The 14311-nt window shown below is 61.5% G+C and overlaps 2 protein-coding genes across 7 annotated transcripts in view; one reads left to right on the forward strand and one right to left on the reverse strand.

Annotated features, from left to right (window-relative positions):
- The window catches only part of DIDO1 (death inducer-obliterator 1), a 49302-nt gene extending 45972 nt beyond the window's left edge, over positions 1-3330 (reverse strand). Inside the window, exon 1 of one of the 2 annotated variants that reach the window (XM_047745521.1) lies at positions 3193-3330. The gene's annotated coding sequence lies outside the window, so the exon portion shown is untranslated. Of the gene's footprint in view, positions 1-3166 lie in introns of both variants that reach the window. The other variant, XM_047745523.1, reaches the window with a different exon arrangement.
- On the forward strand, positions 3195-9620 carry GID8 (GID complex subunit 8 homolog). Of its 5 annotated transcripts, none has more exons than XM_047745525.1 (6): positions 3443-3632; positions 3922-4107; positions 6158-6287; positions 7316-7512; positions 7981-8178; positions 8689-9620. In XM_047745525.1, the coding sequence occupies exons 3-6, from the start codon at positions 6170-6172 to the stop codon at positions 8860-8862; spliced, it is 687 nt and encodes a 228-aa protein (XP_047601481.1). In that variant the 5' UTR covers positions 3443-3632; positions 3922-4107; positions 6158-6169; the 3' UTR covers positions 8863-9620. The 5 variants fall into 5 exon arrangements, with proteins under 5 accessions (XP_047601486.1, XP_047601481.1, XP_047601484.1 ...); XM_047745526.1 differs by having other exon boundaries at positions 3445-3632; positions 3921-4060; XM_047745528.1 differs by lacking the exon at positions 3922-4107.
- The last annotated feature ends 4691 nt before the right edge of the window (positions 9621-14311 follow it).

The raw sequence follows: 14311 nt of genomic DNA on the forward strand, positions 1-14311 counted from the left end.
TTCATTTTAACTGAAAAGACAAAGGCTAACTCATGTGTATATCAACTTCTGACCCGCCAGGTCCGAAGGGTGCAGTCAAATCCGTCTGAGCCGGTGCAGGACCGGCACCTCCGCGGGGCTCAGCAGTGGGCAGCGGCGAGCCGGGCGGCCCCCATGCCCCACGGAAACACCGCGCTGTACACAGGTCAGGTTACCCCAGGAGGTACCTGCTCTGGCTTTTACGCACACGAGGAAACTTCGAGCCAGTGCTTTCTGATTCGATGGTACGGTCTCAGAAACACATCAGGCGGGGGGCAGAGGGCACATCAAAACCCCATTAAACGTGCTCTCCCGAGTCTTAGAATTCAGCTGAGCCACCCAGCACCTGAATGTGCGCCGCGGAACGAACGGTCGAACGTTCCTCCTGACTCTCGACACCCGCACGAGGAAGCGGAGCTAAGGCTGGTGACCTCTTGGTGCCAACAGCCTTGAGTGGCAATGACCCTGGGCAGCACTAATGGATCAGTTTATGCGTTATCCTGAAGAACTAGGTCTGTTTTAGCCAAATCTCTTTGAAAGCAGGGTCTCCAGTACATACGGGCCTGATTTCATGCTTTCAGGATTTGAGAACAAGATAAAAGTGGCCGTGGGAGCTGTTGTTCTGGGAGACACAGCCGCGGCCGGCTTCCCGAGCAGTCCAGGATTTGAGTACACGCAGCACTGTGTGTTTCATTCCCAAAATACTTTCCCCTTTTTAAAAATGCTTTAAAGCTCTTTTAAGACTAGCAAACTTTTACCACTACCCTGTGCGGAACCGCTCATCTATGAAAACGAAACTCTCCGCCCCGACCTGGAGAACAGTGGAGGCTCTGGCCACCTGGCAGCTCCCCTTCCACAGCCCGGCCTCTTTCCTATCCACCCGGTGGCTGCCCCAGGCGGTGACCAGAGTGGCCCAGGTCCTTCGTGCCACCCCACACCCCCAGACTCCCAGTGGCATGGGGGGTTCAGGGCCCTGGCCCAGGCTGGCCTGTGTCTGCCTTCCGCACTCTCCACACGGGAGCTCCCTCCTGGCTGTGCTGACCTTTTACCTGTGCCCAGACCTGGGTCCGTCCACTCACGTGTTCCCCTAACTCCTCCACCTGATGCCTCAAATGCACTCAAAACGTGTGCAAAATGAGCTCCTGACTTCTGAGCGTCTCCTCCCGTCAGGACCTTCCCCAGTGTCCCCTGTTCAGTGCTGGTCCCACCCTGTAAACCCAAACATACCCGCTGGAAGCTTGGAGATCCTCTCTCCCTTCAGCCACCAGATCCTTTTGCTTTAGCGAAAGTTAATTTTGTTTGAATTTAGTTAATTTAAATTAATTCGTTTCACGGGATCGATGTCACTTGCGGCCTGCTCTCCACACGTGCTGCTTCCGAACGTGTTCAACGCACATCTGTGTCCCCCTCGCCCTATTCACCTCTGGACCCCTGCCATCGTCCCTTCCCGCCGTGTCCCTGAGCTCCTTGCTCTGTGACCGCGCCTGTCCAGGAGGACCAGTGGACGGCCTTGCTGCTCTCAGCCAGTGCTCCGCTGCCGTCTGCGTCGTCTCAAACTGCCCACCCCGGGGCTTCCCCGGAGCCCGCCTCAGCCCCGTCCCTGTCAAGCCTCTTTGCCGCCTTAGCGGACAGGCTCTCCGGGTAGCAGCCATCTGCTGCCGTCCTTCTGGATCCTGGACTTCGCCGCTCCTCTCTCTAGGGCCTTCTCTAAACACACCTCTCAGAGGTCCCGGCTGCCCTGCAGAAGCTTCACCGGCAGGCCTGTCTCCCCCTTCAGCTCTCACCGCGACCCCGCAGGCACCACCGATGCCCAGTCTCTCCTTCCCCTTCCGGCCCACTGCCCCGCCGATGGCTCTTCCCCCGCGGGTGTCACCACCGTCAAGCGGTGAGCCAGGCCGCACGTCGGAGCCCCATCCAGTCCCGGAGCTCCTTCCCGGAGGACCGCCACTGCCACTGTTGTCCCGCAGGGCAGGTCCGGCCGTGCTGGCAGCGCCGGTCGGGAAGGTCGGCGTCAGCATCGCTCGCTGGCTCCTTCCGTCCTCAACAAACGTCCCAGAGCTTTCGGCGCTCGGGAAGCTGCCACGTCCGCGGACGGGGGCACGCGTCGGCTCAGCTCGGGAACGCCTCCCCACCCTGCCGGGCCGCCGACCCCAGGGAGACGCCAGGGAGACGGGGAAGCCCCTCCGCTCGCCAGGACCGCAGAGGCCGGCGCGGAAGGGGCTGGCGTGGGGAGCTTTCCGGCCGTGCTCGCCCGGACCGGGCCGCCAGGGCGTCCCCGAAGACGAGGTCACCCTGCCGCCGGGAGGGCTTCAGGAGAGCGCGGCGCAGGACCCCGGCAGACGCACTCCCAAAGCAGAGGGCCGCCTCCGTGTCGGGGCAGAGCTGCCCACGGTGGACGCTGCGGGCGTCCACCTAGGACGGGGGACGGGGGGTCTGCGCGGCTGGGGGCCCGGTGGCCGCGGTGGGAGGGGCCGTGCGCCCGCGACCCCGGGAGAAGGCGCGGGAAGCTTCTTCGGGCGGAGCAGTCCGTCTCCGGAGGGCGCGGCGCTCTGCCTCGAAGGCCCTCGGCCCCCCGCGCACTCCGCCGGACAGCCGCACCGCACAGACGGCCCCGCCGCGACGGACGGCCTCGCCACCGACACGCAGCGCCCGCGCGTCCTGGGTTCGCGTCGGAACTTCGGGCCCGCAGGTCGGCCGTCGCCCGGGCAGCAGCCACAGCAGGCGCCGCGGTCAGACCGACCCGCCACCCGCGGGAGCGACCGCACGACCCCGGCGAGCCCCGACTTCTAGCTGCGGACGTCGGCCCCCACCCCCGACGCCCGGCTGCGGCAGCCCGGGAGCTCCGGCCCCGCCGCACGCCTGCCCCCGGCCCGACCCGGCCCGGCCGCACGCGCGGCCGGCGGACCCCCGCGCCGCTCCCCGAGGGCAGGCCCGTCTCTGTCCACTAGTGAAGCGCCGGGCGCTGCTTCCCCGGGCGGGCGACCCCCGCAGCCCGCCTCAACCGACAGCGCGGAGACTCCCGCCGGGCGCGCTCGGCCGCCTCCTCCCAGGCCCGCGCGAAGGCAGGCGCCCAGCGGGGAGGGGCCCCCAACTCGGGGCGGCGCGCGGCACCGGCGCCCGCCCCCCGCCCCCTGCCCTCCGAGCTCACACAAATGACGGAAAGGAAGCGGGGACCTTGGCCTCCGACTCAGTCTAGATGTCGCCATCGCGGCGCGAAGTTCCCCCACAACGACACTTCGACGGCGGCCATCTTGTCCAGGATCGGCCGACGCCTTTTGACTCTCGCGCCAACCCGTACAGCGAGGGCGCCGCGAGCGGAGTTCTGCGCAAGGACGGAAGCCGGAGTCCCGCGGTTCCGGGCGGCGGCCGCGCCCCCCCCCCCCCCGCGGGAGCTTCTGATTGGCTGCGGGATCGTGAGCCTGCGCTCTCGCGATCTCGCGGGAGGTGCCTGGAGGGGCGGCCGTCGGTGCGTCTGCCCTCGCGTTCCCCGCCCCCGCCTTCGCCGCGGCTCCCGCCTCCGCTCCGGTCTTCGGCGGCTCACCGCCACCCCCGGCTCGGCCCGGCCCCTCGAGCGGCCGCCGAGACTGCGCAGCGCGGGAGGCGGGATCCGCACGGTAAGATGGCTGCGGCGGACGCAGGCGGCCGGGCCGGGCTTCCCCGCGGGAACGCGGCGGGCCGGGGCGCGGCTGGGCGGGGACTCGGCGGGGACCGGGGAGGAGCGCGGGGCGGAGCGTGGGCCGGGGGCGGCGGAGGGGCCGGCGCCGGGGCTCTGCCGGCTCCGAGGTCCGAGCGGGCGGCGCGCCGCGGCCCTGCGCGCTACACGTCCAGCCGCCCCTGGTGTTCCGGGGGCGGAGGCTGCTGACCCCCCGGGGCCGCTCCGTAATCCGGTGTTTGCTCCTCAGGGCAGAGCGCGCCAGGCGAGGTCTCCGACGTGCTGGGCCGGCCGCGCTCTGGAACGCCGGTCCTGCCGCGAAACGCCACGCCGGCGCGCCCGGGAGAGAACGGCGTCTGGGACACGCGCGGCGGAGCGTTCGCCGGCCGGGTGAGGAGGCGACGGGGCCCGTGGGCTGCCCGCCTGCTGCGCTCTCGGTGCGCCACGCAGGGCGGGTCGCTGCTCCCCAGAGCGGCTCGCGCTGCCGGCAGCTTCCGGTGCGGTGGTGGGAGGCCCGGGCTCGTCGGGGAAGCTGCGTGCGGCCCGAGCGAGGTCCGTGCTTGCCCGGAGACGCGGCCTTGCTCCGGGCGCTGCAGGACTCGGTCTTGGGCCGGTGCTTCTCCCGCCGGGCTCTCCCCCGCGCGGTCCTGGGCCGGCTCCTGGCCCTCAGCATCCTCGTTCGGAGGGGGCCTCCCTCATGCGCGCTCCCAGCGCCGAGCCGGGCCTGCGGCGGAGGGGCCTGCGGGGCGTCCCGGCTGCGCGTCGGAGAGTCGGCCCAGACTTGTCCCACCGCTCGAACCTGTTCTCTCCTCCGGCCGGCCTCCGCGGCTGTGGCCCTGTCCTGTCCTCCCAGGTCTCGGGCCTGAAAGCTCCGGCCGGCTCAGGGGCTGCTGGTGTGTGTGGGAGTGTGTGTGTGTGTTTTAATCCTGTGCGCGCGGTCCGCCAAGGCTGTCGCCCGCTGTGGCTCGGACGTTCCCGGCCCGGCTCTCGCTGGTGGCTGCGTGCTGGCCTCCCGGCTTCCGCAGCTGAAGTTCTCAGTTCAGCGTGGACTCCGCCGGCCTGGAGCCGCATCCACACTGCAGGCTGCTTACGGAGGACCGGATGGAGGACCGGAGGGCTCACCACCGTCTTGAGAGCCCCGCTGGCTCCCGGGGCACCTGTCTGCCCCGCCCTCCCACGGTAGCCGGTAGCCCGCTGCGGCAACACTGCGCACTCGCGCCGCCTGCAGCCGGGCTGTTTGCACGCTCTGCCCAGCGCGCGCCTCCCAGCTGGCTGGCGGGAGTCACCCGTGTGGCTGTGTTCTTACGGGACCGCACGATCATAACCCTTTCTCAGCAATCCTGACGTCCAGATAGCTCTGAAAACCAGAAGTTTTTTTTGTGTTTTGTTTTTTTGAACTATCGGATGGCAAAAAGTCTGAGTTGGTGAAAGTTTTAATAACTTGAGTTTCACTCTGTGGGTGTTCAGACCCGTCCCCAAAGAAGTAGTCCTTAGCGTGGGGTGCCGCCCCAGACTGCGGCTCAAGTGTCCTGTGATGTAGGTGAGTTCTGCCGACAGGCTCTATATTCTCTGCAGGATTTTTAATTCCGAAACATACCTGCCTAAGCGTTCGGGGCCTGGGGCTGTGGTTCTGTGAACCACTGTCTGTCTGTCCGTGCTGCTACCGAATGAACAGCGGGGTGGGGGGCTCCCGTGTTTCTGCCTTTCTGAGCCGTGGTCCTTTGAGTGGGTTTGTGCGTGTCTGGTGCTCAGTGGGGAGCCTTGGGGGTCTCAGTCTTGCGGTGGGATTGTTGGCTTGTGAGCAGCTCTGCAGAAGGGCCAGATACGTCTGCGGTTCCCGTCTGCCCTGACGGCAGCGTTGGAGACCTCGAGGGAGCTCTGTGTCTCTGTCGCGCTCCTCCGTGGTGGTCGGTCCGGCGAGCGTCTGGCAGCGGACTTCTCGTGGGCGCTGTGGCAGAAGGCACGCTTCCTTCGCTCCCGGCCCTTGCGCGGCTGCCCTCTGCCTGGAAGAGAATTGATCTAAGTTCCTGAGTCTCTAAGGCCTTAGTGTGACACGCCCCATCTCTTGACCTGGCCGTTCAGAGGCTCTTGGCTCTTCCTTGCCCACATCCTATCTCCTAACATCCCAGCCTTCTCTCTGGTCCCCCCACTGCCTTTGGGCATCAGACCCTTTGCCCTTGCTGTCCTCCAGATTTAAATCTGCCCCATCTCTGTCACTTCACACCATGTAGCTGTGTTTGTCTCTGAAACGATCACAGTTGTCATAGAATTCTTAAGAATTTTTTTTGTAACCGGAGTATAGCGGAGACCAGTGTTAGGTTTTTCTGCGCACCGTGTCGGGACTTGACAGCTGTCTGGTCGTGCGTGCTCACAAGCGTAGCCGCCCTCTGTCACGTCCAGCTCGACGGCAGTGCCACTGAGTGTGTTTCCCGTCCTGTGTCTCATTCCCAGCGTCTTCACTGGTCTTGAAAATATTTTTTCTTGTAGAAACACGCCGGAATGAGTTACGCAGAGAAGCCTGACGAAATCTCGAAAGACGAGTGGCTGGAGAAACTCAATAACTTGCACGTGCAGCGCGCGGACATGAACCGCCTCATCATGAACTACCTGGTGACAGGTAACGGCCTGCGGTGGGGTGCTGCCCGGTGGGCGTGCCCACGTCAGAGCTGTACCGCCGACGTTCCTTGGTGAAGTTAGCTTGTTTGCGCGTTGTGAAAAAACACCAGGCTGATTAGCAAATTCGCGGATCGGTGTAGTAAAGATGAGGTCTTCTGGAGAGGAGATTGTTACTCTGGGTGTCTGAGCTCTAAGGCGAAAACCTGTTTCTCGACCGGTGACGTGTTTACAGTTAGTCAAGATAAGTGAGAACGTTCTGAAGTACGCTGAAAGTCCCAGATAGCTGATCTCCTCGCGCCAGTCTGATAAATCACTGTCTCTAGAAGGTGCGCCTAACTCAAAAGAGGAGGGGGGAAAGGTAGAAGCCTAGAGAAACGAACAAACGGGGTCTGTAACTAACAGTCCTCCCAGATACTGGGAAGGAAAAGGGTAATTCTGTGCCCGATCAGGAAATCTAGTTGTTTCAAACAGGTACAAGTCTCCTTCCTGCTGTTCACAACACTCCCCTTCCCCAAATTCGTTGGCCGTCATTTGAAAGGCGACGAGGAAGTGTCTGCCTGTTGCTGGCCGGGTGGGGTGGGGGGACAGCACACGCGCTGCTTGGGTGTTGAGAAGTATGGTCTCCCGAGAGGCAGGGGTGACCAGGTCCCTGTCATCTGTGAAGGCAAGCCATTGTGTCCAGATGTGCCTGGGGGACACATGCCTGGGACAGACCTGCACCTTCCCTGCCTCTGGGCCTGGGCCGCAGCCCTCTTTAAGGAGCCCACAACGTACCGGGCTTCGTGGCATTCGTTTTCACCCCGGCTGGTGGGTGAGGGATGTTTTGGATGGGATGGGAAGGAGTGAAACTCATTCTTTTCATTTTCTCTATGGGGCGTAACTGGTAGGTGACAGAGATGTCAATATCAAATCCCTAAGAGAGTGTGGGTCATGTTGAAGGTTACTGGAGGTGAGTGGGCTTTCTGGGGTTAAAAATGCTTTGCATCCGTGTCTCGGTGGCTTTCGAGCACTGACGATGGTTGTTTTCAGAGGGTTTTAAGGAAGCTGCCGAGAAGTTTCGAATGGAATCTGGGATTGAACCTAGTGTGGACCTAGAAACACTGGACGAGCGGATCAAGATCCGTGAGATGATCCTGAAAGGCCAGATCCAGGAGGCCATCGCACTGATCAACAGCCTCCACCCCGAGCTGCTGGACACGAACCGGTACCTGTACTTTCACCTGCAGGTGAGCTGCCGGCTGCGTGCGGGCGTGCCGTGAGCCGCGTGCGGCCGTTTCAGAAGTCACGGGGCTAAGTTGCATTCCTACAGTATGTGTCCATTTGCGTGGGGAAGGGGTTTCAGGTAGCTGTGGTTTTTTTGCATTTCAGAAGATGTTTCTTGCTTTGAAAATGCTAATTCAGGGGCACCTGGCTGCTTCCGTCACTGAGGCACCCAACCCTTGGTTAAGGCCCAGGTCATGATCCCAAGGTTGTAAGGTCGGGCTCTGCTTGCTTCTCTTGTCCTCTCCCTCTGCCCCCTCCCTGCCCCGCTTGGGTGTTTTCGGTCTCTCTTCCAAATACATAAAATTCTTAAAATCGCTGTTCTAGTAACTCAGGGATGCTAGGAGGTTGTCCTCTAGGGGACTGTTGACTAGAAACTTGTGCTGCGCTGCTGGACGCGGTGTGTAAGCCTGTGTGCCTTTGCCGGTGACCAGCAACAGCACCTCATAGAGCTGATCCGCCAGCGGGAGACCGAGGCGGCGCTGGAGTTCGCGCAGACCCAGCTGGCAGAGCAGGGCGAGGAGAGCAGGGAGTGCTTGACAGAGATGGAGCGCACGCTGGCCCTGCTGGCCTTCGATAACCCCGAGGAGTCGCCGTTTGGAGACCTGCTTCATATGATGCAGAGGCAGAAGGTAAGCCCGCCGAGGGGTCCTCCGTCCCCCCTGCGGGCCTTCAGGGTGGGGCTCAGAGACCACAGCAGCCACCTCGGGGTGGGTGATGCACAGTGGCGGCGGCGGCAGTCCTTCCCTGGTGGGGGGTCTTCCACTGTGCGCGGCCCGGAACAGAGTGTTGTGACTGAGCATACAATTTTCAGACGTCTTTGTTAGCTTCTCCTTTATCATAATCTTTCTCTTTGTTCGTGACTTAGAAATAGGTGCCCCCTGGGTGGCTCAGTCAGTTTAAGCGTCTCTCCCAGGCCAGATGTGATGGGTGCCAGCCGCACCACGCGCTCCTTCTGAGCGAGGAATGTGTGTTTCCCATCTGTCGGCAGGCCTCCTGGTGACGGCCTTCGCGTTCGCTTAAATAAGTAACGAGCTCGGCCTGTAAGCACGGCTTCCAGGAAGAGTAAAAAGTACGTGGTGGCGGCCTCTCGCTGGTGCTCTGCGTGTGTGGGGGTTTTACGGGATGTGTTTATTTTCTAGGTGTGGAGCGAGGTTAACCAAGCTGTCCTAGATTATGAAAATCGTGAGTCAACGCCCAAGCTGGCAAAATTACTGAAACTCCTCCTTTGGGCTCAGAATGAGCTGGACCAGAAGAAAGTCAAATATCCCAAAATGACAGACCTCAGCAAAGGTGTGATCGAGGAGCCCAAGTAGAGTGCGCCAGTGGCCCCGTGCTCCCGTGGCCCGGACTCCTCGGAGCAGCCATCTGTGACTGAGACATTTGTACTGCAGTAGAGAACTCTTCCTCTTCCCCTCCCTTCCTTTCTTTCTTTCTTTTTTTTTTTGACCTGGCATCTTTTTTAAAGGGAAAAGTGGCCCTTTTAAGCGCTGGAGAACTTGCAGCCAATGGCACTGTCTCGTGGGAAGTGCGATGCAGACTCTGCTGGAGGGCGTGTTCTGAAGGCGCGGACGGGTGGCGGGGCGCGCCTGCCACCGGCTCCCGAAGGACCGCACCCGGCCGAGTGTCGGGCAGGAGGGAATATTGTGGAACGGGGGCCTCCCGCTCGAATCTGCGAAAAGCGCTGATTGTCATTCTGCTTTCTGTTAGCTTGTAGGCAGAGCGCACGTCTTCTCAGACCTCCTAAGGCTCGCCAGGCCTCGGTGCAGAAGTTGTTTCTTACCCCTTGGTTTTTCGTTTTTGTTTTTTCATAGGAAAGACTATATAAATTTGTAAATCCTAATTCACAGACTTTTTTCTTGTGTGAGGGCATTGAGTTTGATTTGTTTTCCCTTTCCGTCTGGGTTGTGTGGCTTTGGGGAGATGTGTGCCTGACGGGTGGGGCTGTGTGTTTCTTAATTTTTTAAATATATATTTTGGTGCTGGTTGTGGTGAGAGATTCCTTCCTGGTGGATCAACGAACCTTCTCTTCTAGGCAGTTTTGTTGAAAATAAAGGTTTTTCTTTGATCTCAAGAATGACCAAGCGGCCTCTAAAAAGTTTTAATCATCTCAAACCTTTTGCTTTCGGGGCTTCTGTCCTGGTGGTGATGGCAGTGGCATCAGCTCGTCCCTGTGGCTGGAGGGCCCCTCTGCCCGGTGTGGTCCGTGTGCTTGGGAGGGAGCACCCGCGCTGACGGCTGAGCCTCGGCCGCAGAGGTCCCTGGCGGGAGCGCGTGCTCACGCCGGGAGGCTGGCGCCACAGCAGTTTGCTGTGTGCTTGCGGTCTCGTGGTGTTTGTGAGTTCCCAGGTGTCCTGATTCTGCGCTCTCCCCGGTCCCACCACCGGGGCAGGTGCTGGGGCCCTGGTGACTTGGATGCGAGCACGTGTGTGTGGCCTCACTGCAGGTGTCACTGGCCACGGATTCTGTGGGGCGATCGTTACAGAGCTGTGTCTCGTGGAGGTGGTGGTGACGGTGCCTAGGAGTGCACGTCCCCTGGTGGGAGCTCCCAGCTGCCGTGGCGGCTGGGACTCTGTCCTCACTGGGTGGATCCTTGTGCTGGGATGGGGTCCGGCACCTGTGGCTTCACTGAGGGAGACGCCCACGGCAGCTGAATTGCCGGGAACGTGTGCTTGTATCTGGCAAGGTTGGGCAGGCTTGTGGGTGCTCCTGTAGGTCAGGTGGTGGCTGGGCCCTGTCCCCCGCGTGCCTGCAGCCCTGGGTGGTGGTGTGAAGTGATGTCCGTCAGCTCCTCTCCTGCCGTGCTCTGGGAGCAGTGGTTTCCTCCGGTGGGCAGGAGCCTTGGGCAGGGTCGGCTGCCCTGGGGGGTCAGTGACGCAGAGGCAAGATGGTGTGGGCTCGGGGGGCTGTCCTGGCCTCTGACTGCCCTTCTGCCCTTGTGGTTTTGTGAGGATGGAGGGCGGTCTTCTCGACGCCGGGGAGCAGACGTGCTTCTGCTCCGACCGCCTCAGTGGTTCTCTCGAAACGGGACCTTTCTTGGGGGCGTTTCCTCTGAGGCTACATGGTGAGTTAGAGCCGAGGTTTGGATCTTCAGGCAACAAGTCATCACGTAGAGCAGAAGCTGGAGGAGACAGCAGCAGAGAGGTGTGCGTGGGCCTGCGTTCGAAAAGCGCCGGAGGACTCAGCACGTTTCTCGTTGTGTACGTGAGGTCCTTTACGAGCATGATTGATGTGCGATCGCCCCGACACGTTCTTCACATTAGAGGGTGTGGGATGCGTGCTGGCGCGCGGTCACCTGTTGGGGCCGCGCGTGGCGTCCTGAGCAGGCGCTGCTGCCAGTGCGGGCCGGGTGTGCTGCGACCGGGAGCCCTGGCTGTGCTCCTGCTGGCCTGGCTTCTGTCTGTGGCCCGCTTCCTGCCTCCTGTGCTGTCCCCGACGGGGAACCTGCTTTGGCGGGGGCGGCTCTGCGGGCTTTTCCTGTTTGCCGCCGTTTGCGGTCTCCGTCTTCAGGCAGACGACATTAAGCCACTTTGAGATAATGAACTTTAAGTGTAATTTAATTTTTCTTTATCTTCTTTGGATCTTGCTGTTGTGTTTATTAAAATGTGATGTTTTACGTAGTTTATTCTTCTTACATTTTCTTGTGGAAAGTGCCTTGAAATAAATAAAACTTGAGAATACCCTGGTACTCTGCGTTCCTGATACCGTGAAGTTGTGAGGAAACCCCCCGTTTGGAGTCTTTACGAGGCGTCGGGATTATTGCAAACCCAGTGAGAGCTAATGTACTTGGGCGTTTGGATTAAGGTTTCCAGGTTCTAGAAAAGGCAAATGTGTCTCGGGACTGGTCTTCGGGATTGACTGAAGACCCCGTGTGTGAGGCGTCAGGAGCAAGGAGGCGGCTCTCCCTGCAGTCAGGGTGCTTCCGGGGGACAGTCTTGGTCAGGCAGCGTGAGGTCTGTGTCCTGGGACAGTGTTGGTTTGGGGCACGGGCGGAGCCGCGGCTTCAGAACTGTGCACGTCCTACGTTCAAGTCGGTGGTGTCTTTGGGGGAGCGGGGCAGGACCCGCTTCTGGGAGTTACTGTGCGGCCCCAGCATGAGCGGGAGGCCAGACCGGGACCGCCAGGCCTGCGTGCCTGCCCCCCGAGATGCGAGCACAGTGGGTCGTCGGGGGCCAGGCCGTGTGGCCTCAGAAGCCCCGTGGTGTGGCCTTTTGATGTGTTATTTGGAAACCACGCGCTTCGCTTCTATAGCGGGTATGTTTCTGTTTCAGAAATGTGTTGCTTTTTCGGATTTAAGAGTAAATTATATTGTCTGCGTCGGTCATGTGACTTCGGTGTCCCTCCGTGGCCAGCCGCAAGCCTCCGTGCGCCCCTGGTTCCGAGTCCGCGTTGCTCCTGAGGGCACGTGTGCCCGCCACAGCGTCTTCTGAGAAACGCAGAGTAGGTTGCTTTTGGTGCCTCTTCTTAAATTCGTGGTCAGCTGCGTATGTTTTTCTCAGAGTGGTTGCCTGGAAGGTCTTTTGTGTTTTTCCGCACAAGGGTACTCTGATACGAATGAGGAACTCAGTGCGGCACGCGGTCCTCCGGGAGCCGGTCCTCCGGGAGCCGGTCCGCGAGAGCCCGTCCGCGGGAGCCCGTCCGCGGGAGCCGGCGGAGGAAGCTTCAGCCTCGCTCACCTTGAGGCTCTGCTGTTCCGTCCCCTCCGGCGACCAGCACCAGCCGGGGGCGCGTGTGCAGTCTGCCGTCTGTTCTCCAGAGTGGTGGGCCTCAGCTTTCATTTTTGTGAAGGAAATAGATTGGGGCCACCTACCGCATGATTTTAATCTGAGAAGTTATTTTTTTTTAATACTCTTGAATCTTTCCAGACGTTCAGAGGAACGAGCTAGGCGGTGAGCGCCAGGGCCCTTCTCCCCGTAGGGACTGTGCCGCGGGCAGCCGGGGTCGTCAGCGCCTCGTGTGAGAGGCGGTTGTGGGACACTTGGCAGAGACGCGGAGTGACAGCTTTCCAGTGCCTTCTAGTGAGTGCAGAAGTGAGGTGCCTCGTGCCAGAGCAGCGGCACATGGACTGGGGCCCCCACGGGTGCGTGGACATTGGAGAGGGGAGAGCAAGCCTCCCCGTCCCTCTTCCCCAGGTGGCGATGGTGTCTGAGGCCTGCTTCGTGCCAGCCTGCCCCTCCTTGCAGGCGGCTGTGCCGCGGTTCCGAGAGCCGTTCCCACGCGGAGCACTGAGCGCGTGGGCTTGCACTCGACGCCGTGTGCGGTGTTCGGCTGGGCCGCAGTCCCTGCCGCGCGAAGCCTGGCTTGGACGTTGTGCCTTAATTCCCAGATGCGTCGAGGCCCTCTTCCCGTCCTCCTCGTGATTGACTTCCGTGGATGTAGACACAGGGTTCGCGTGGCCTTGGGCATCTGTGGCTATGCGGACTCTGTGCCCTGGGGGATCCTGAGCCGCTCGGCCCCCGCAGGACACCAGGCCCCAGCTCCAGCAGCCTGAGGGCCTTGGTGGCCGGGGGGGGCGGTCTGGGTGAGCTGGTCGTCGTATCCCTGATGCTGTGGCCAGAGGTCTTTCTCGTTGCAGGGTGGATGTGGTGGGGCGGAGACGCCTCTGTGTGGTCGGGAAGGTCCCAGCTAGAAGGCCAGGTGGACGGGCTCACTCTGACCGTGGCACAGAACGTCTGTCGGACTCCTCTGTACTCCGCTCCAACCACAACCTTTGCAGGAGGAGTGAGAACCGGGGGCAGTGGCTTTATCCGCACGTCCTGAAGCAGGTCGCACCACCGGCCCCCTGCCCCGCTGTGGACGCAGCCCAGGCTAGCGTGCGTGCCGTGTGCTGTGTGCTGTGGGGCCGTGCCTCCCATCTGGAGCTGGGGGTGAGGAGACGAGGCTGCCGCTGGCCCCTGCTCCTGGGACTGCTGGACTCAGGTGTCGGAGTGCTGCCTGGCTGTGACCTCTCTCCCTGCCACGCTGCGACAGACTGCTCGCGCAGACCGAGGCATCACGTGGCTGGCCTTCTCCCAACTGGGTTTTGGAAGGGAAGCAAGCCGGAGGACCACAGAGGACTCCCTGGCTAGGCCACAGGGGCCCCGGGGGGCTGGGAGGGGCGGGCAGCAGAAGCACCCAGACCCAGGGGGAGGGGGCAGTGCTGGTCCCTGCACGGCTCCAGACTCATGGGCCCAGCGAGTCCATGATCTCTGGGCGTCCTGGCATATTTTTAGTGTGAAACGTGTTGCACAGCACTGTTTTCAAGACTCACGTAGTGAACTCACCAGCACTTTGAAGAGAATGATCTGTTCCAGAACCTTCAAGAATTCCACGTGTAGAACCTATATTGCATTAAATTCCTTTGTTATCATAAAGTTCGTCTTCCTGGTTTCCAGTGAAATCACACACAGTCCATTGCCCTTGTTTCCCTCTCCCCGCTGTTAATTCTGCTGAAAACATAGCTTCGTCCCTCCCTTGGTTCCTGCGCACCTGGAGGAGGGGGTACAGCGGAGGCCCCGCCGCTTCGCTCCATCCCAGTGGGGCTGGCTGTGCAGGCTGGGGCAGGTGGGAATCAGCCCCTGGAGCTGGAGGGTGGGGAAGGTGGGCCCTGTGCTGCGGGGCTCTCCCAGGTTTGGTTCTCAGGGCAGGGAGAAGCCTTGGCAAGATTGGCCAGGCTGCCGCGAGGTGGGTGGACTGGGGGGTGGGAGGAGGCAGCCGCACAGGGCAGCACAGTGCAGCCCGGAGTCCACTCCTTGCCCTTGGGTCGCGGTGTGTGCGCTGCTGGCT

This window comes from Lutra lutra, chromosome 9 (genome assembly GCF_902655055.1).
Source record: "Lutra lutra chromosome 9, mLutLut1.2, whole genome shotgun sequence".
NCBI lineage: Eukaryota > Metazoa > Chordata > Mammalia > Carnivora > Mustelidae > Lutra > Lutra lutra.